Raw genomic sequence first — 21,019 nt, 5'->3', positions numbered from 1 at the left:
CCCAGTCCTCAGTGTGTGCTGCTCTTATCGCACTGCCTGACTGAGGGCTACTGTATGTCCTGCACGATGCAATGGTGTCTGTTTTATCCTTATTCATAGTTACAGAGTGATACAGTGTAGAAACAGGCGCTTCGGCCCATCTTACCTAGACTGGCCAACGTCCCATCTGCTTGCGCTTGGTCCATATCCCTCCAAAATGTGTCCTATCCATGTACCTGTCTAACTGTTTCTTAAACGTTGGGATATTCCCAGCCTCAACTATCTCCTCTGGCAGCTTGTTCCATACGCCCACCACCCTTTGTGTGAAAAGGTTACCCCTCGGATTCCTAGAAAATCTTTTCCCCTTCACCTAGAACCTATGTCTTCTGGTCCTCGATTCTGCTACTCTGGGCAAGAGATTCTGTGAATCTACCCGATTTATTCCTCTCATGATTTTATACACCTCTATAAGATCACCCCTCATCCTGCTGCGCACCAAGGATAGACCCAGCCTACTCAACCTCTCCCTATAGCTCACGCTCTCTAGTCCTGGCAACATCTTCATAAATCTTCTCTGAACCCTTTCAAGCTTGACAATATCTTTCCTACAACATGGTGCCCAGAACTGAACACAATACTCCAAATGCGGGTCTCACCAACTTTTATATAACTGCAACATAACCTCCCAATTTCTATATTCAATACTCTGACTGAAGGGTGCACCTTATCTACCTGCAACGCAACCTTCAAGGAACCATGCACCTGCACTCCTAGATCCCTCTGCTCTACAACACTCCCCAGAGGCCAACCGTTCACTGTTTAGATCCTGCCCTTGTTAGACATCTCAAATGCAACACCTCACATTTCTCTGCATAAATTCCATCAGCCATTCCTCAGCCCATCTAGCCAATCGATCACGATCTTGCTGAACCATCCATCCTCACAACCATCCTCACTATCTGCAAAACCACCCACTTTTGTATCATCAGCAAATTTGCTAATCTTGCCCTATATGTTCTCATCCAAATCATTGATGTAGATGACAAACTGCATCGGGCTCAGCACCGAACCCTGAGGCACACCACTCATCACAGGCCTCCTGTCCGAGAAGTAACCTTCCACCATCACCCTCTGCTTCCATCCATGAAGCCAATTTGCTATCCAGCTATCGCTCCTTGGATCATAGAAACATAGAAATTAGGTGCAGGAGTAGGCCAGGCCATCGGCCCTTCGAGCCTGCACCGCCATTCAATATGATCATGGCTGATCATCCAACTCAGTATCCCGTACCTGCCTTCTCTCCATACCCCCTGATCCCCTTAGCCACAAGGGCCACATCTAACTCCCTCTTAAATATAGCCAATGAACTGGCCTCAACTACCCTCTGTGGCAGAGAGTTCCAGAGATTCACCACTCTCTGTGTGAAAAAAGTTCTTCTCATCTCGGTTTTAAAGGATTTCCCCTTTCCCTTAAGCTGTGACCCCTTGTCCTGGACTTCCCTAACATCGGGAACAATCTTCCTGCATCTAGCCTGTCCAACCCCTTAAGAATTTTGTAAGTTTCTATAAGATCCCCTCTCAATCTTCTAAATTCTAGAGAGTATAAACCAAGTGCAATCTAAGCTTCCAGAGCAGCCCTTGTCGAATACCTTACTGAAATCCATATAATCAACATCTACAGCTCTTCCCTCATCGACCTTTTTGGTCACGTCTTGAAAAAACTCAATCAGATTTGTGAGACATGACCTCTCACATACAAAACCATGCTGACTATCCCTAATCAGCCCTTTCCCATCCAAATGCCTGTATAACCTATCCCTCAGAATACACTCTAGTAACTTTCCAAGTACAGATGTTAAGCTCACTGGCCTATAGTTCCCAGGATTTTCCCTGCAGCCCTTCTTGAATAGAGGCACAACATTTGCCACCCTCCAGTCTTCCGGCACCTCTCCTGGATTTAAGGATGACTCGTAAATTTATTGTGTTGCTTTTGTTTAAGATTGCAGTTTATTCTGCACTTGATACATTGCCATCTGTTTAGTCCTTACTTCAGGTCTGAGTTACTGTACGAATAAACCTATTTATTCATTCAGGATTACATTTGATGCATTGAGTCAGGACTGACGATTATTATAAAAACAAGGAACCACAGTGGTAGTTTACAAAAAAAGGACACAAGGTGCTGGCAGCACTCGGGTGTCAGGCATCATCTATGGAGAGTTTAAGAAGGAACTGCAGATGCTGGAAAATCGAAGGTACACAAAAATGCTGGAGAAACTCAGCGGGTGCAGCAGCATCTATGGAGCGAAGGAAATAGGCACCGTTTCGGCCCGAAACGTTGCCTATTTCCTTCGCTCCATAGATGCTGCTGCACCCGCTGAGTTTCTCCAGCATTTTTGTGTACCTATCATCTATGGAGAATAGGGATAGATGACATTTCAGGTCGGGACTTTTTTTTCAGAATCACAATTATTTCTCTCACGATTGTTTTGCCCCCTTACTCCACCGCACATGTTCAAGATTGCAGTATGTTCTGCACTTAATGCATTGTCACGCCTGCTCAGGACTGCGTTATGTTCTACATTTGATGCATTGAATCGGGATTGTCGATTATTTTGTCCCCTTACTGAAACGCACCTGCTCAGGATTGGAGTATGTTCTGCACTTGATGCATTGCCATCTGTTTAGTCCTGACTGCACCGCACCTATTTAGGATTGCAGTATATTCTGTCAGGATTGCAGTCGATTCTGCACTTGATGCATTGCCATCTGTTTAGTCCACACTGCACCGCACCGCAGCTGCTCGGGATGGCAGCATTCGCAGCGCTGGCTCGCAGAGGACAGACAGTACAGCCCCGGATTCTTTGCGGCACTGCATCGCTCGGGACGCCACAAGGTTGCCTGCAGCCTCTGCAGTTCCTGGTGCCGCCGGTGCCTCCAGCATCTGCGGATCTTTGGTTCGAGGTGTTGCCTTTGCCTGCTCGGGCGCGCGGGGGGTGGGTCCGGGGAGGGGAGAGAGGAGGGTCGGAGGGGGGGGAGGGTCGTGGCCAGGTGACGCTCCCCACACACACCCCGCCCCTGGCCCTCAGCCCCGCCCCCACCGGCCGCCCAGTGGGAGCGGAGAAGGAGAAGAGAGGGGAGAGCACGGGGGGGGGAAGGCTGAACGGCCCGACCTGCAGTCCGGCTTCCGCGGCCGAGCGCACCGTTAAACCGCGGGCCGTTCACCTCGGAGGCGCCCATGGAAAGTTAATCATTGACAGGAGGGCGAGAGAGGAGGCGTTTAATCTTTCCAAGGTAAGGGGACTGACCGACCGGCCGTTTAACCATGGTGGAGAGGGAGAGGGAGCCGGCCGGCCTCTGCTCTCGGCTCCTGTCCCCTGTCCCGTCCCGTCCCATCTCCAGTCGGACAACCACCCCCGCAGCGCCGACACTCGGGCGGCCTGGCCAGCGGTCTCCAAAACTCGGACTGGCACAGGACAGGAGTCGAGCCTAGGCCCAACTACTGCAGCTCCGCCGGGGGGCGGCTGCTGCCTGCGGGACACCCGGGGGAACCTGTTGGTGGCCGGGGCTGGTGTTGTTCTGGCAGGGTTGGATGGTTTGTTTATGTTTCTGCTGCTGGGCTGTCCCTGTTCTACCTTGCGTAATGCAGCCAGGCCCGATTTCGAAGCAGCTCTCACTGCCCCTGTGCCAGCTTGCAAGAAACCACTAAACATGAAAGAAAACTCATCATCATTGATCATTTCCTTGAGTTTCGTTCAGCAGCATTTCAGCGGATATATATATATATATTAAAACCATTTAATAAACGGCCTTCTAAAAAAATCTTTCAGTGTATTGGTCAGTGGTTGGTAAGGTGAACTGAAACTCAATCAGCGTTCTGTTACTTGGGTGACATTGAATACCACATCAGTACAATAAATGAAATGGATTTCTGTGGTGTGTGCAGTTTTATATCGCCTTGGTTTTGTGGTTTTGTTAGTTTTGGAGGTGATAGTTTTGTACACGTCTGACTTTTTAATGCAGGTGTGGGTGGTGTATTTGCAGTGTGAACACAATTCCTAGTTTGTTGTAGAAACAAAGAAGTGCAGATACTGGTTTATGCCAAAAATGGACACGAAGTGCGAGAGTAACTCAGCGGGTCAGGCAGCATCACTGGAGGAAAAGGATGGGCAACGGGTTGGGTTTGAAGATGGGTCCTTATCCACAACATCATCCAATCCTTTTCTCCAGAGAAGATAGACACAAAATACTGGATTAACTCAGCGGAGCAGCCAACATCTCTGGATAGAAGGAACGGGTGACGTTTTGGGTCGCAATCCCTTTCTTTCTTTTCTCCAGAGATACTGCCTGACCCGCTAAGTTATTCCAGCATTTGTGCCTCTCCTATTTTAATATTTTTTACAGCCTTATGTATTGTTTGTTTTCTGTAAGGCAGTTATTTGGTATTTGTGATTCTTCAACAATATGCCCAATTGGCAACTTGCAAGTTACTACATTTGCTCTGGGGTCAAATAACCTAGCCCATTCACAGGCTCTCAATACTTTAGAACCTTGGATAATATCTTTTACATGTATTTAGGTATACTGGGACCAATTGTAGCACCCTGTTGCCATACTAATTTGACTAATCCAGGAATCTAACCAGTGATTCATTGCTTAAGATCACATTGTGACAACAGGCAAGGTAAATATGGTACTCTGTGTAGGAAAGAACTACAGATAATAACTCCGCAGGACAGGCAGCATCATTGGAGAGAAAGAATGGGTGACATTTCGGGTCGAGACCCTTCGTTAGACTATGGGATGCTGTGCTTCTGCAGTGTGAACTGGCGTTGACGTAGAACAGAACAACACAACACAGAAACAGGCCTACAGTATCGATGCCGAACATGATGCCAAATTAAACTAATCTCCCCTGCCTGCACGTGATCTGTTCCCTCCATTCCCTGCATATTGACAATGCAGTGCAATGTGAAGTTATGCTACAGAAATTGTAGGATTTAAAATTATTGTTGCTAATTATTGTTCTCAGGAAATTAACAGCACCACGCAGTTGACTATTGTTTTTGCAATGACAAAGTTGATGGAAAATGTTAATTTGGAACAAGGAGATTCATAGGAAGCTGGAGTGGAAAGCATTGAGACTGTCTGATGGCTGATATTTCAGCCTGGATAATGTAATGTTTTTCTTACTGTGCAGTCTTATTTGCTTATTAGCTTATAAACAGAAGTGTGTTTTTTTAAGATGGTTAGCCAATGAACATTACAGTTGATGTTTTTATTTGTTATGTAAACTGGAAGTTCTTGTTTTTTTGTATGCTATGCAGAAAGTCAAATATTTTCCTGCTTAAAATGGGAAATATGAAGTGAAATTATGACATCGTGTTAAAACATTTTTTTTAGTTTTCCGATATTATTTTCCACTTCTAATCCTATTCTAAATCCATAGATCTGCTTTTTGGTACGATTGTTGGAAATGCTGTCAGTTTTTCCATCTTCTTGCTGTGGCTAGTGTTGGTGTTCCTGATAGGCGTACTGGTTTGTAAGTTAATTGGCTTGGTATAAGTGTAAATTAGCCCGAGTGTGTGTAGAATAGTGTTAATGTGCGGGGATCACTGATCGGTGCGGTCTCGGTGGGATGAAGGGCCTGTTTCCACGCTGTATCTAAACTAGGGATTAGAGAGGATTGCTCCTTCAGTGCAGATAATTCTTTGAACAAGTTGCCTGGTAAAGTGACTCACTAAACCAGCTGTGAAGCACAAACATTTTTTTTTAAGTGTAAGTAGTGATGTAGGTTGCAGTTCTAAGTTTCTTCCCTTTAATTTTAGATTAATCTAGAATTATTGATCATTAATAGCACAAATGATCTTGTATCGAATTCTTGAAACACTTGCTCAATGTTGACACCCATTTTGAGCAGCTGATTAATCAGCTGTTTAGTTACATTGATTAGTTTAAGCTGAAAAGCATTATAAACAATGCCTTGCTAAATTGAATCACAATGCTGGGAATGCACAACAGATCAAGCAGAAGGTACACAAAAATGCTGGAGAAATTCAGCGGGTGCAGCAGCATTTTTGGAGCGAAGGAGATAGATAACGGTTCGGGCCGAAGCCCTTCTTCAGACTGATAGGGGGAATCTGTGGAGAGAAAAAATAATTACAATTCAAGTCAATTATATTCCAGCGGTGGACCTATTGGAGGCAGAGAAATGGGGGAAGAGGTTGAGGATTAGTATGCAAGAGAGATTAAATGACAAAATAAATGAAGATGCAGAGCAAAAGAAGATGGCAATGGGCTGTAAGAAAAAAAGATTGATCTTGAGTCGGTGGTTCACATGGGATCATTTATACTTAATCTACATTTCATGCTGCCTTGGGGAAGTAGTAAACACAATCCACTGATGCCTCCCCCAGAGGTGGGAGTGTTACAGGAAAGTGACAGATCACTAGAAAATCATTATCGTGCTCTCACACTAAGTGGAAGTATTTGGCAAGGCAGTCATTAGTTCTTGGAGCAGAATAAGGCCATTTGACCCGTCAAGTGTACTCTGCCATTAAATCATCTTTCTCTCTCAACCCCATTCTCCTACCTTCGCTCCATAACCCCTGACATCCTCACTAATCAAGATTCTGTTAATCTCCATCTTAAAAATATCCATTGACTTGGCTTCCATAGCCGTCTGTGGCACTGAATCCCACAGTCACCCAATCTCTGTTCCATCTTCCTAACAGTAAAAAATGATAGCTAATTGCAAGCATAGACACCAAACATAATATTCAAATCAGTACTTGTAAATTGCTGTTTCAACTGGAACGAGTATTTTATGTTGAACTGTGCTAAGCCCGGAGTTAAAAGATGTTGCACAGGATGGTGCCTGTGGGAAGGTGTGATGGTGGTGATAGGAAAGTGAACCTGTGCTTCTTTTTTGAAAGCTGAAAATTGAGGGGAGGATGATATGTATGGTTGTAAAATCACCTTGGAGATGGTGGAAATGCAGAGGATGGTTAGTTTAGAGCTTAGATGCATTAATGACCCTTTCATGCTAGTTGTATGTTACCCCACTATCTCATCCACGACCGAGACATTATGGCTAATTTTAGAGGCCAATTAACTTATAAATCCGCACGCCTTTGGAATCTGGGAGGAAACCAGAGCACCCAACAGGAAACCCACGCAGTCACAGGGAGAAAGTGCAAACTTGACAGACAGCACCTGAGGTCAGGATGGAATCCGGGTCTCTGGCACTGAGACAGCAGCTCTGCTTCTAGGCAGAGGGATGGGTTAAGGGGACTAGATCTTTACTTTGTAGAGTTTAAAACAATTAGAGATGATCTCATTGAGATTTGTTGAATGGGTTTGATTTCTCTTGGTTAGGATGTCTAAAATCAGGGATCAGAATCTAAATACAAACAGCTGGTTAAGAATGCCAAAGGTTAGTGAATTTTTGAGATCTCTTATCAAGAGAGATATAGAGGCTGCCTGTCTCCATTCAAGATTTCCTTGATGCTCAGAGAATCAAGGTTTATGCAGGAAATGTTGTATTGATGTTACAAGATCAGCTATGATCTTATTGAATGCCTTAAGTAAGGGCGAGTTGGTATGTTTCTACTTAGTGAATGGTATTCCTGTCGGCACAAACTAAGGGATCTCATGCAGAATTTGTTCCATGTGTCTCTTCTGATTAGCTCGGTGCAACAGGAAACCCATATGTAAGGTCAGTGAGATATTTCCTTGGGACATGCAAATATTACGTACCGGAAATCTGAGAAAAGGCAGAATATCTGATGTTCAGAAAAGAGACCTGGCAAAAGATTAAAAGCCTAAAACTGGTTTCCTGACTGCAGAATATACAGAATATTTTCCACTCTTTCTGGTTTTCTAACAAATAATATGAATGTTGGAAATTGGAAACAAAAATAAGCTAAGTGGCAAAGCTCATCCCAGGCAGCAGTGTGGGGAGCGATGCAGTTAAACCTTCTCTTGAACTCTAGAACTGATGTTACAGCTACTATGTCTAGACACAAGGATCACTTGCCTGGCTTCCTCCTGCCGACACCTCTCTTCCAACTTTCTCCCTCTTACAACCAGTCTGATGAAGGATCCCGACACAAAATGTCACCCATTCATGTCCTCCAGAGATGGTGCCTGGGCCACTGGCTCCAGCACTGTCTTTTTTTTTTAACCAAACCTAGTTTTCTCCATTGCTTGCAGTGAGATAGCTAATATACAGTGTCCTGCATAATGTTTGGGACAATGACCCATCATTTATGTATTTGCCTCTGTACTCCACAATTTGAGATTTGTAATAGAAAAAAAATCACATGTGGTTAAAGTGCACATTGCCAGTTTTTATTAAAGGCTATTTTTATACATTTTGGTTTCACCACGTAGAAATTACAGCTGTGTTTAGTTATAGTCTCCCCCATTTCAGGGCACCATAATGTTTGGGACACATGGCTTCACAGGTGTTTGTAATTGCTCAGGTGTGTTAGATTGCCTCCTTAATGCGGGTATAAGAGAGCTCTCAGCATTTAGTCTTTCCTCCAGTCTTTCCATCACCTTTGGAAACATTTATTGCTGTTTATCAACATGAGGACCAAAGTTGTGCCAATGAAAGTCAAAGAAGCTATTATGAGACTGAGAAACAAGAATAAAACTGTTTGAGATGCTCTTTAAGAATCAGGTGTGGGTTTGTCAATGTCCGCAGAAGACTTCATGAGCAGAAATACATGGGCTAAGCTGCAAGATGCAAACCACTGGTTAGCTGCAAAAATAGGATGACCAGGTTACAGTTTTCCAAGAAGTACTTAAAAGAGCAATCACAGTTCTGGAAAAAAGGCCTTGTGGACAGATGAGACGAAGATTCATATATCAGAGTGATGGCAAGAGCAAAGTATGAGGGAAGGAACTGCCCAAGATCCAAAGCATGCCACCTCATCTGTGAAACATGGTGGTGGGGGTGTTATGGCCTGGGCATGTATGGCTGCTGAAGGTACTGGCTCACTTATCTTCATTGATGATACAACTGCTGATGGTAGTAGCATAATTAATTCTGAAGTGTATAAACACATCCTATCTGCTCAAGTTCAAACAAATGCCTCAAAACTCATTGGCTGGCAGTTCATTCTACAGCAAGACAATGATCCCAAACATACTGCTAAAGCAAGAAAGGAGGTTTTCAAAGCTAAAAAATGGTCAATTCTTGAGTGGCCAAGTCAATCACTCGATGTGAACTCAATTGAGCATGCCTTTTATATGCTGAAGAGAAAACCGAAAGGGACAATACAGGCCTGGCAGAGCATCACCAGAGAAGCCACCCAGCAACTGGTGATGTCCATGAATCGCAGACTTCAAGCAGTCATTGCATGCAAAGAATATGCAACAAAATGCTAAACATGTATACTTTCATTTACATGACATTGCTGTGTTGCAAACATTATGGTGCCCTGAAATGGGGGGGGGGGGACTATGTATAAACAGTGCTGTAATTTTGACAGGGTGAAACCAAAATGTATAAAAATGGCCTTTATTAAAATCTGACAATGTGCACTTTAACCGCATGTAATTTTTTTTCTATTACAAATCTCAAATTGTGGAGTACAGAGGCAAGTAAATAAATGATGGGTCTTTGTCCCAAACATTATGGAGGGCACTGTAGATTGATTAGTCAGTGTGTTTGGGATTATGGGGCGAAGACAGGAGAATGGGGTTGAGACGGAAAGAGAGTTGCACCATAATTGAATAGACTTGATGGGGCCGGATGGCCTAATTCTGCTCCTAGAACTCATGAACTAATCAATGATCTAAAGAAGATGTGTATCCGTTGTTTATGAGTGTGTAATTTAAACCTTGAATATTTTGTTTAATTGTACACTTCCTTGCGACTATCTTGGTCACCACATTATAACGTTTGGTTCTTTTTAGGCATTCTGCTGGTGAAATCCACTCAAACAGAACTTTTCCACTGAATAATCATTAACTCCACTTAATACCACCTGAAATTTGGGGAACCGATGTAACACGGCCAATCCAACTCGGAATTAAACTCCCAAAGGCACTAGGCAGCTGTTTCAGAGTGTCATGGGGGAACAAGACCAGGGCCAGATTGTGAGTAATGGTGAATTTACACTTTTCAGAAAGTTGAAATTTTATTATGGTTTTGCTTTTTCTTTTCTCTTTTTTATTTCTGCATGTTTTGTCTTTTTTTTGTTTTAAATCAATGCTTTCTATACCTCACTGAGCAATAGTTCCCTGAATTTTTCTCTCAAATATTGCCAGATGATTCAACATGTGGGAAGATCTTTTTGGACCTCTTCCTCGTTTATTTTCCATCCTGTCAGAAATGTTCATAAGTTTGTAACTCCTGTGTCTATCTCTGGAGGAAAGCAGCCGACATAATGAAGGATCATTGTTCTTTCCCACCCCCCTCTCTCTTCAGGCAGAATATTATAAAACTTGAAAACATACAACCAGATTCAGGAACAGCTTCTTCCCCACTTTTAACGGATTACTGAACAGTCCTCTCTTTAAATTGGGGGCGCGGCCCCGATCTCCCATCCTCCCTCTTTGTGGCACTTGCACCTTTTCTCTCCCACTGCACTTTTTCTGTACCTGTAACACTATAATGCTGTAACTCTATATTTGGCACTGTTATTTTTTTTCCTTTGCACTATCTGTGTACTTGTGTTTAGCTTGATTGTACATGTGCAGTTTAAGATTTGATGTCTATCCTGGTACAGGTGACAATAATAAATCAATGTTAAAACTAATTTGGTTTATCCATCCTGATTCATGAATTATTATAGTTTCTTGAATTTAGTGAACTGCTTTAGGATAACTGGATGTTGCCACGATTTTCTGAATTTATTTCCTTGCGAAAAATTAACACCAAAGTGAAATTCAAAACATCTCTTTGGAGAGTTCCCCTTTTGTCACTTCTCACGTAAGAAAACCGAGTTTTAGTTATTGTCGGTGTTCAGAGAAAGCAGGAAACACGTCTTTTCTGTAGAGAAAGATCAGCTGAATCTTCGAATTGACTGCCAGATGAGTGAAATCCTGGGTTTTGGGAAATTTTAGGAGGATGAAACTCCTTAAGATGGTCAGCTGAGAGTCTATGTTACATACTGTTACTTGGTTTTGAGATGTCCAAATTAATTCACTACGTCTGTAGATTCTGTGGCCACTGAAACGCAGGCACCTATTTTATTTCTTTATTTTCAAACATCCTGCAGGGTTTTCCAGGAAGGATGATGTCATTGAGTCATAAGGCTTGTAACAGGCCCTCCCATCCAGCAGGTAGACGCAAAGTGCTGGACTAACTCAGCGGGTTAGGCAGCATCTCTGTCTAAAAATAATGGTGACAATTACAGGTCACAGCATGTGCAGTTCCTTTCTACACCTTCCATCCAGCAGACCATTAAGCACCCATTTATGTTAATCCCATTCTATTCCCCGTGTTCCCAGCGACTTCTCCATCTTTCCCCAGATTCTATCATTTAGCTTCACTCGGGGGACAATTTATACAGGGCTAATTAGCCCAGATGTCCTTGAAATGTGGGGAGGCCATGTTAGCACTAGGAGAAAATGCACGCAGTCACAGGGACAACGTACAAATTCCGCGGAGTGGCGGAGATCAAAGTTGAGCAGAGGTCACCGATGCTGTCATTGTACAGTTCACTCACCTGGGGGCATTAAAGTGAAATCTGCCTCTGCTTGTAATAATCTCCCACGAGTTGAGGTACAAGGGAGCAAGTCATTTTACAATACTGTAGCTGTGGATTCCATACTGTATCTCTAAACTAAACACAATGGTAAGATGAATGAGTTTAATGGAATATTAGTGTGACTAAGCATGATTTCAGAATATTATTATTCCCTCTGCTGGTACAATATTTTCTGGGTAGAGCAAATTAAAATAATTCTGTGCTAATATGGTGAATAAAATGCATATGATTCACTATTGACTCTCAGAACATTGCTAATATGTTCCAGGTGATCAGCACAACTATCGAAGTGCATATTTAGAATTACATTTACCTTCTTTGGACAATGATTTTAGTTATGTTGAGGAACTTGTTCAGTTCCTTTCTGATCTGTTTTGGGGAAGTACCAGTTAGTTGACAATATGTTCCAAATGTGCAAACAGAAAAAAACCACTCAGCACTTAATGGAGAATTTTGCTTACGTAGAACTGCAGCATGCAACAAATACCAATCTACTTTTTCTTTTGTGTCAAAGCACTTTATCAGGAACAACAGGGGTGACAATCTGCGTTGAAAAAAAATTGGCTCTTCTCCAGCGTTTCTCAGTATCGCTTTTTGTATTCATGACATCCTGCTTGATGTTATGAATGGTGACGTCTTCGATTCAGATAATGGCGAATGAGGTGAGACAGTGCTGCATTTTGTCTGAAAAAAGGTCCCAACCCAAAACGTCACATCCTTCACATGTTGCCCGACTCGCTGAGTTACTCCAGTTGTTTCTATCTATTTATGTCTTGGCTCATTTGGCACTTTATTTTTCTCTCATATTTTTGACTTGAGCTGTTCATATGAACATAAAACCTTCGTACATGATTAGATGGAAAGACAACGTGTTCAGACTGAAAGTGAAGATGAGGGAGCAACACATTATGATTATGGAACTTTGCTATGATGAAATACTAAGTGTACGATTAGTTGTTTGAGAAGGAACTGCAGATGCTGGGGAATCGAAGGCAGACAAAAATGCTGGAGAAACTCAGCGGGTGAGGCAGCATCTATGGAGTGAAGGAAATGGGCGACGTTTTGGGCCGAGACCCTTCTTCAGACTGAAGAAGGGTCTCGACCCAAAATGTTGCCCATTTCCTTCGCTCCATAGATGCTGCGTCACCCACTGAGTTTCTCCAACTGTATGGTTAGAATCATTTGCTGACAGAGTTTCTGTGCATCATGTTCTCCCTTATCATTGGAAAACTAATAATGGTCCAAAATAATGTGTTGTCACCATTGATCAGACCTGACTATGGTCCAGTGGAATAGCAATCACAAGAATATTAAAAGTGTGGCATTTGAATCCTTGTATCTTCACCATTCAATATTACCATGGCTGTTCTTTTATTTCCATGCTACTTCCCCACGCCTTGCCCATGTTCATTGATTTTGTGAATATCATAAAAACATCAGAGTCTGTGTCGAACTACTCTGACTAAGCTTCCATAGCCATCTTTGTTAGAAATTTATTTTCATCTCTGTCTTGAATTTTGAACCTGATCGTTGGTTCTAAGCAAGTCAGCCAAGGAACCATCACCCTGTCAAGCCCTACTTCTTAAAAAAAAAATCTCAATGAAGATCTGGGCATGTGCTTTGGCAAAGCAACTGATAATTTTGATTGAGTAACGATCTCTTCCTTGACTTTATTAGACCTGCATCTTAATAACACAATCAAATCCCTGTCTAATTTTGGATCTGTGATCCTATTCCATAAGGGTTACCTACTGCAGAGCCCTTTGTCAAAACTTGAAGGATGGCACATGACTCGGTTCTGCTCAACCACTTTATTTTTACTGTACAGCATTTTATCAGCATTGCAGCCTGTTGTATTTGTGAACCACCGTCCCCTTTGTACTTAGAAGGGTGATAATGGGGGTTGGGTAAAAGTCGTTGGACAGCCACAAGTGCAGCACAGCAAAATGTTTCAAGACGCTGCACAATCATGATTTTAAAACCAAATGAAGGTTAGGAGAGGTAATTAGTAAAAAAAAAAAAGTCAAAGGTTAGATTTGAGGAAGTAAAAGCAATTGTTTATTATATTTGACAAGTTTCCAGGGCGTAGAGAACACATTCTAGAAACCCTATTGCCGTGTGACCTTTTTCCACCCACTTCAGAATGTTTCCTTGCTATTGGCATCCCTTACATTAAATATGTTTTGTAGTTAAGGGACAGAAGTTTAGGGGTAATATGAGGGGGAACTTCTTTACGCAGAGAGTGGTGGCGGTGTGGAATGAGCTCCCAGTGGAAGTGGTGGAGGCAGGTTCATTGGTATCATTTAAAAATAAATCATATGAGAAGGGAATGGAGGGTTATGGTATGAGTGCAGGCAGGTGGGACTAAGGGGGGAAAAAAAATTTGTTCGGCATGGACTTGTAGGGCCGAGATGGCCTGTTTCCGTGCTGTAATTGTTATATGGTTGTATGTTATTTGGTTAGTGATACTGAAAACATTTTTGATTTACTGAAATTCAATGCATTAATGAAAACTGTGTGAGACACATCATTTTACTTGTGTTGCATCAAATACTTCTACCCATCAATAATTGTCAAGAATGATTCTTTCTCTAGAATATTTCAGAGTTGCCATCAGGGAGGTCTGAGAGGATGTAACAGGAAGATTCAAGATCTCATTTTTTTTTCTCTCTCGGGGATACATGCAAAGTCTGGATGGCCCTTTCCCAGTAATCCAGCTGTCGACTGAATCTTAATTTTAAGCGTAGAACCGGAATACAACAGAAACATTTGTAATTTAGGAAAATGACATAAAATACAAATTCCAATCTATATTGATTTAGATTATGGTTTTGTATAATTTCTAACTGGAATTTATTGTAGAACAATCTATTTAATGACAGGTTAGTTTTTCCATTAAGCTCATTAGCATTTGTCCAGGGCCATTAGGTACCATTAACCCACCTCTAATTTACCCAAGTGACCACTCTTTACATGTGTATAACATCGCCGTTTAACTGTACACGGGATCTGGAATGAAGTGTTGCATCTAGAAGGAGGAAATGTAACTAAGAGACCGTTGCATAAGTAAACATGTGCTTTTGTGCTTGCACTTGTTCATCAGAGTCGGCTGAAACCCGTGCTTTCTAGCCCCTGCTGATCTCCTTCCCATTCCCAAACTGTTCTGTCTGTCCTTAGCCTCCACCACTGCCAGAGTGAGGCCACATGCAAACTGGAAGAACAGTGCCCTCCATTTCGCTTGGGTGGCCTACAACCCAATGGCAATTAATCAACAATTTCAGGCAACCTTCCCCTCCCAAGCACTCCTTTATTTTTACTCTGCCTACCACCCAGCACCTATGCCCTCCTCTACACAACCCCCCCCCATCTGCACATCACCCACCCCTCCCTACTCTCTCCTAATTTTTCTACCCCACCCCCTAGTGCTCTGGTCACTATGGTATCTAAAATCCAAGAGAGCTCAAACAGATTTCACCATTATCATAATAACACAAGAAACTGCAGGTGCAGGGATCTTGAGCAAAAAGCAAATTGCTGGAGGAATACAGCAGGTTAGGCAGTATCTGGAGGAAATGGACAGATGAAGTTTTGGGTCGGGGCCTTTCTTCATATGCTTCAATCTGTTATCTGTTATCTCTGATAGTTGTGAAACATTGCTCTTGGTAAATTGTTGTCTTATTTGCTGCTGTGGCTTCACTTGAAATGTGTTCAGTCAGCTGTAATGTGTTTTAGGTCATGACAGTGAACATGTTTAAACCAAGATGAAGGGTCTTGACCCGAAACGTCACCCATTCCTTCTCTCGGGAGATGCTGCCTGTCCTGCTAAGTTACTCCAGCTTTTTGTGTCTACTGATGTTTAAAGCAAGACTCTCTTTCTACTTTTTGTTTTGCCTCTGCCTACAATGTTGTTGTATTGCTAACTACACAGCCAGAACTGAAGCTCCTGATTCGAGTGAAGATGCAAAATGCTGGATTTAGTAGGTCAGGCAGCATCTCTGGAGAACATGGATAGGTGACTTTTTGGGTCGACCCTTCTTCAGATTGATTTCTACATTCTAATACAAGTGACTCGGTACTTCACTGGGTACACCTTACAACCAGCGAGCGAAGAAATGTCCCTTGTGCCTTTACTGCACTCATTTTGAGAATTAAGTTGAGAGCACTGAATACCCCAAAAAGATTGTTGGAAAAAATGGAGAGATATACGTTAATCCCTTTGAGAATGGATCTGCAAGCACTAGTAATGGGAAGTTGTAGCAATAGCTATGGTTTAGGGTTGTCTTTGAAGCCTTGTAGTTATTTGCATTGACCTCTTTTGTGAGTAGTTATAGGCCATTCTCACGTTACGAGCTGACGCAAGAGGTAACCCAAGTGAAGGGGTCGTGGTTGAGCACGATATAACAAGTGAAAGATCAAGAGGTTAACCGAGTTCCCACGGGTAGACGGCAGTTTCCCGTTTACTTGTAATTTCTGCGATGTTCCCAGTTCGTCTCCCGAGATACTCTTGAGCCAATCCTGATTGTAGTTTGGTTTTAATAAGCAACAGTGTTATGTTTAAATAAGCAACAGTGTTAAAGAAGACCTCTCCATCCTGTGGCTTTGTTTTAAAGATATAATTCAGAGCGGCCGCATCTATTGATGTGATCTACAAAGGGAAAATGCGCACCATCCAGTGCCAGAGCAGTTATACTTATGATTTGTTTGAAACACACACTTGTTGTTCTCCAGAGACCCGTGTAAAGGAGTGAACTGCACATGCTGGTTTAAAACGAAGACAGACACAAAAAGCTGGAGTAACTCAGCGAGTCAAGCAGCATCTCTGGAGGAAAATAGGTGATGTTTCGGGACGAGACACATCTTCAGACTCAATTCCGATTAGGATGTCTGAAGAAGGGTTCCGATTCGAATCGCCACCTATTATTTTTCTCCAGAGATGCTGCCTGACCCGCTGACTTACTCCAGCTTTTTATGTTTTTCTTCCCAGATCTGACTTACCTGCTGAGTTACTCCAGCATTTTGTGTGTAACTTGCTGATTCAGACAGTTTTTGATTATCAAGGATTCTGTGCTGACTCTTTACTCTGAAACGCACGTTGGAAATTTAAACTTGGGCGCAACTAACATCGTCTTACTATCGTGGGAACTCTTTAACTCAGCGGGCGGGTAGCAGTTGATTGTTGCTCCCTTCAGTTTCCCAGGGGGTCGGGATGGGACTGGAGTTGGGAGGGAAAGGTGGGGGAGTCGAGGGAGAGGAGGGGGAGACAGATGGGGGTGTGTTCATTTACTGGCGGCGGGTGTCTGTCACTGAAACAGGCAGGTGAGATTTCACATCCACCTTGTGTGTGCCTCTCTCTCTCTCCCTCCCTCCCTCCCTCTCACACAGGCTGAGAGACTCTGCCTCTGTGAGTGTACGTCTCTTTCTCCCCCTCTCCCACACAGTAAGACCGAGGTACTGTGCTCAGTCCATCTGTGTCTCCCACATACACAGTAAAAACTCTGCTTTGTGTGTATATACGTCTCCCCTCATTTCTCTCTCTCCCCCCCCCCACCCCTCTCTTTCTCCCCCTCCCCCACCTCTCTCTTTCTCCCCCTCCCCCACCTCTCTCTTTCTCCCCCTCCCCCACCCCTCTCTTTCTCCCCCTCCCCCACCTCCCTCTTTCTCCCCCTCCCCCACCTCTCTTTCTCCCACACACAATAAAACCGATGTATTCTGCTTAGTCTCTCTTCGCTCCCACACACACAGATAGACCAAGGTCATGTGCGCTGTTTCTCTTCCGCCAGTCACCCCGAAGTACATCACACTGCCTCTGTGCCTCTCTCTCTGTCTCTCTCCCCCTCTCTCCTGAGTAATGTGGCATGTTCCTGCAGTAAAGTCATGGCATTAGTACAGGCATGTCTCCAAATGAGCCAATTCAACCAAGGGAGGATATTTATAGTGTGTGGGAAAAAAAAGTGACATCATTTGTGCCACGTGATGCTTTAATTACACTTGACAGTTTACAATGTTCATTCAAGATTTAACGGGAAAGCTCGGGAGACTGACAAGTCACTCGCACAAATAACAGAAATGCCGAGTACCGTGAGAACTCTTTGTCTACCCCCTCATTATATCGTGTGATATCGTGCTAGACCACGACCACTTCACTCTGGTTACATCTTGCGTCAAGTCGCCCCATGAGGAAGGCCTATAAATCTTTGAATGTGGACGGATGTGCACATCAGATTGTTGTGAGACGGACTCAAGGTTTGCCTCCCGAGTTGCTTTGGTGCCCAGGCGTGAGTTGAGATGGAGAGAGGTGGGGGGGGGGGGGGGGCGTCATTAATCTGTCTGGGGTGACATGGCTCTTGGGTTAGGCTGGGATCATTCTCTGCGGGGTGATCTTAGTGCGGGAGACAAGTGTAGGAGAGGTGTACTGACTGTGTGGGCAGAACTTTGGAAGTGATTGCCCACCAGCCTCAAAAGCCGCTGTGTCTCCCTGTCCCTGGGATAGCAGAGGGCGATCAAACAGCACAATACCCCCCCTCCCCCTCCAACTCCAGAGGAATCCGCTCCCCGATGGGCCGCTACAGCGACAAGTGGCAGTTCGCCCATAGCCCGAGCTGCGCCCCCTCATCCGCAACCCGGGTTCCTCTGGAGTTGGAGCAGGGCTGGGCTGGAGTTGCTGTTGGCTGTGGGTCTCTGGGTTCTCCGTGCTTGCAGTGGGCCTGGGGGTCGATGTCCCATTGGTCCTGACGTCTCCGGTTACTGGCACAGACCTGCTGGCATCGCCGATGTGAAGACAGTGCAAAGCCCCCGCGCCGGTGCAATGGGCAGGGAGCTGGAGAGGGGAGGGAAGGGGTCACACACATGGCCGGGAAGCAGAGGGGTGTAGGTGGGGGTGGTGACAGATGGGGCCAACAATGAGTGGAGAAAGACAGAAACACCGACGTGCAAAGGAGATCTACAACAGTGCATGATCTCTCTCACGTGGCAGGTGACTGTCGCTGGGAAACTGAAGGGAGCGACAATCTGCTGCTGCCTGCCCGCTGAGTTAAAGAGTTCCCACGATAGACTCACGATACACTAAGGTAAACGCACGGGCCACTGCGTTCTTAAATCGAGTTAAAATGTTTCAATTATTAACCACAAGAGTAAAATTGACTCGTGGAAAATTTCAAACATGTTTTTTTTGCAAGAGTAGACAAGTTACCCGAGAACCTGCCGTTAGCGCCACGATGCACTACGCTGCGTCCACGAATGCCGTACGTTAATCGTACGTTATTACCACGAGGTTTAACTCGGGTTACCTCTTGTGTCAGCTAGTAACGTGAGAATGGCCTATTAGCCTGATTGAATGTATGCTTTCATCAGTAACAATTATCTGGTGAAGTTGGAAAAATGAAAGTATTGTGGAACTAGGGTAAAATCAGTCTGTGCTGGCATTTCACTATGTGTTACATCCAGTTTCTGCCCTGAGTTGAGTTCATTTGCTCTTGCATAATCTAATTCTTAACAAAATGTAGTGAGATTCTCAGACGAAGGAGAGTAGCCCATTTAGTTTACCTTTTATTTTGGTTGTCATGACAGGGCAAGTGAGTTATTGAGGATAATCAAACCATTCAATCTTCATATGACGTTTAGACTTGTATTTTAATGTCTTCAGTTTTCATGAGTTGCATTTATAGATTAGTAGTTTAGCTTCACTTTCTGTCACATTTCTAAATGAACAGAGCTGTGTTGGAAATGTCTGTGGTGCCTGGTGTAAAACTAAAGAGGCAGCTATGAAGTGCCCTGATTCAAATTCAGATTAGTTTATTGTATACATTGGGGTACAATGAAATTCCTTGTTTGCACAAAGCTCATAGAGTAAACAATATACACAGTAATGTTAACTACAACACTAAATACAGTGACGGATATAAAACAGCAGAATGGTGCAACATTTGCAGTGCATCATTGAGAAGTGCAAATAAAACTAAAATGGAATAATAGATGAACTGAACGAGATGGAGTTACGAGTTTGGGGAGCATGGTGGCGCAGCGGTTGAGTTGTTTCCTTATAGCGCCAGAGATCCAGGTTCAATCCTGACTACGGCTGCTGTCAATACGGAGTTTGTACGTTGTCCCTGTTGGGTTTTATCCGGGTGCTCCGGTTTCCTCCCACGCTCCAAAGACATACAGGTTTGTAGATCAATTGGCTTCAGTAAAATCTTAAATTGTCCCTGATGTGCAGGATAGTGCAAATGTATAGGTTGATCGCTGTTTCGTGCGGACTTGGTGGGCCGAAGGGCCTGTTTCCGTGCTGTATCTTTAAAGTCAAGTCTAAAGTAAGAATATGTGGCACCACCTCTGGGTAGGGGGCTGTTCACTACTCTCTGCAGGTTCAGGCATTCAAAAGTGCAGTTGCCAAACCGGCTGTGTTGCATCCAGTCAGAATGCTTTCTATAGCGCATCTGTCGAATTTCAAGAGAATCCTTGTGGCTATGCTAAATCTTCTCAGATGCCTTAGAAAGTAAATACACTGATGTGTTTACTCGATCACCACATGAGTGCGAAGGAACCATAACCAGGCTAGTTTGCTGATGGTAGACACAAAATGCTGGAGTCACGCGGCATCTCTGGAGAAAAATAATGGGTAAAGTTTTGGGTGGGAACCCTTCTTCAGACACTTGTTATTGCTCTGCACTATGACACAAAGTTAGTTCTTGGATTTCAGAAAGAAACACGTTTATTGTTATTCCATTTATTACAATATATCAAGGAATGTATTTCATGTTAAGTAAATAAGTTACTGTTTAATATAAGGTATTACGAACTATCAAGTTGCATTTGATCAACCTGGATCTGTTTTGTTTCTGACATTCTTGATTTATTGTCAGAACAGGTTGCATTTTAGGAGGTGATGTTGACCTAATTTCTTCGAGGAATTCAAGCATTGCAGAACATTCTTTGCTTAAAGGGACACTCGGCTAAACCAGAGAATTGAGGTGTATGTTGGCAGTTGACAAGATCCAGATGAGTACAGTTGGCATATGTCAGGAGAGAGTGGAGAAGCTTAAATCTAGAATTGTTAAGGTTGTCCTCTTATTCGAAATGGGCAGTGGGGATGAGGGTGAAAACGACAAGCTGGTGAACCTTGCTTCAGTGTTATGGAGGTTGCTGGAAAATATTCGGAGAGACAAGATTTGTTTGCTTGGGAAAGGCAGGGACTGTTCTGCACATATACTCGTACTCAAATGACAATGATGGGAATATAGGGGGTATGATTAGTAAGTTTGCAGATGACATGAAAATAGGTGGACATAGTGTAGAAGGTAATTTAAGGATACAGTGGGA

General features: G+C 43.6%; 1 protein-coding gene across 4 annotated transcripts in view; it reads left to right on the top strand.

Annotated features, from left to right (window-relative positions):
* The first annotated feature begins 3,134 nt into the window (after nt 1-3,134).
* Nucleotides 3,135-21,019, top strand: part of evi5a (ecotropic viral integration site 5a) — a 131,055-nt gene continuing 113,170 nt past the window's right edge. For all 4 annotated transcript variants that reach the window (XM_055641411.1, XM_055641410.1, XM_055641413.1 and 1 more), the window contains exons 1-3: nt 3,135-3,272; nt 9,906-10,088; nt 12,219-12,366. In XM_055641411.1, the coding sequence (XP_055497386.1) occupies nt 12,331-12,366 (36 nt within the window). In that variant the 5' untranslated portion in view covers nt 3,135-3,272; nt 9,906-10,088; nt 12,219-12,330. The remainder of the gene's footprint in view (nt 3,273-9,905; nt 10,089-12,218; nt 12,367-21,019) is intronic.

The sequence above is a fragment of the Leucoraja erinacea genome, chromosome 10, assembly GCF_028641065.1.
Source record: "Leucoraja erinacea ecotype New England chromosome 10, Leri_hhj_1, whole genome shotgun sequence".
NCBI lineage: Eukaryota > Metazoa > Chordata > Chondrichthyes > Rajiformes > Rajidae > Leucoraja > Leucoraja erinaceus.
Note: the sequence above shows the minus strand (reverse complement) of the source record. Positions and strands in the feature narration are given on the sequence as shown.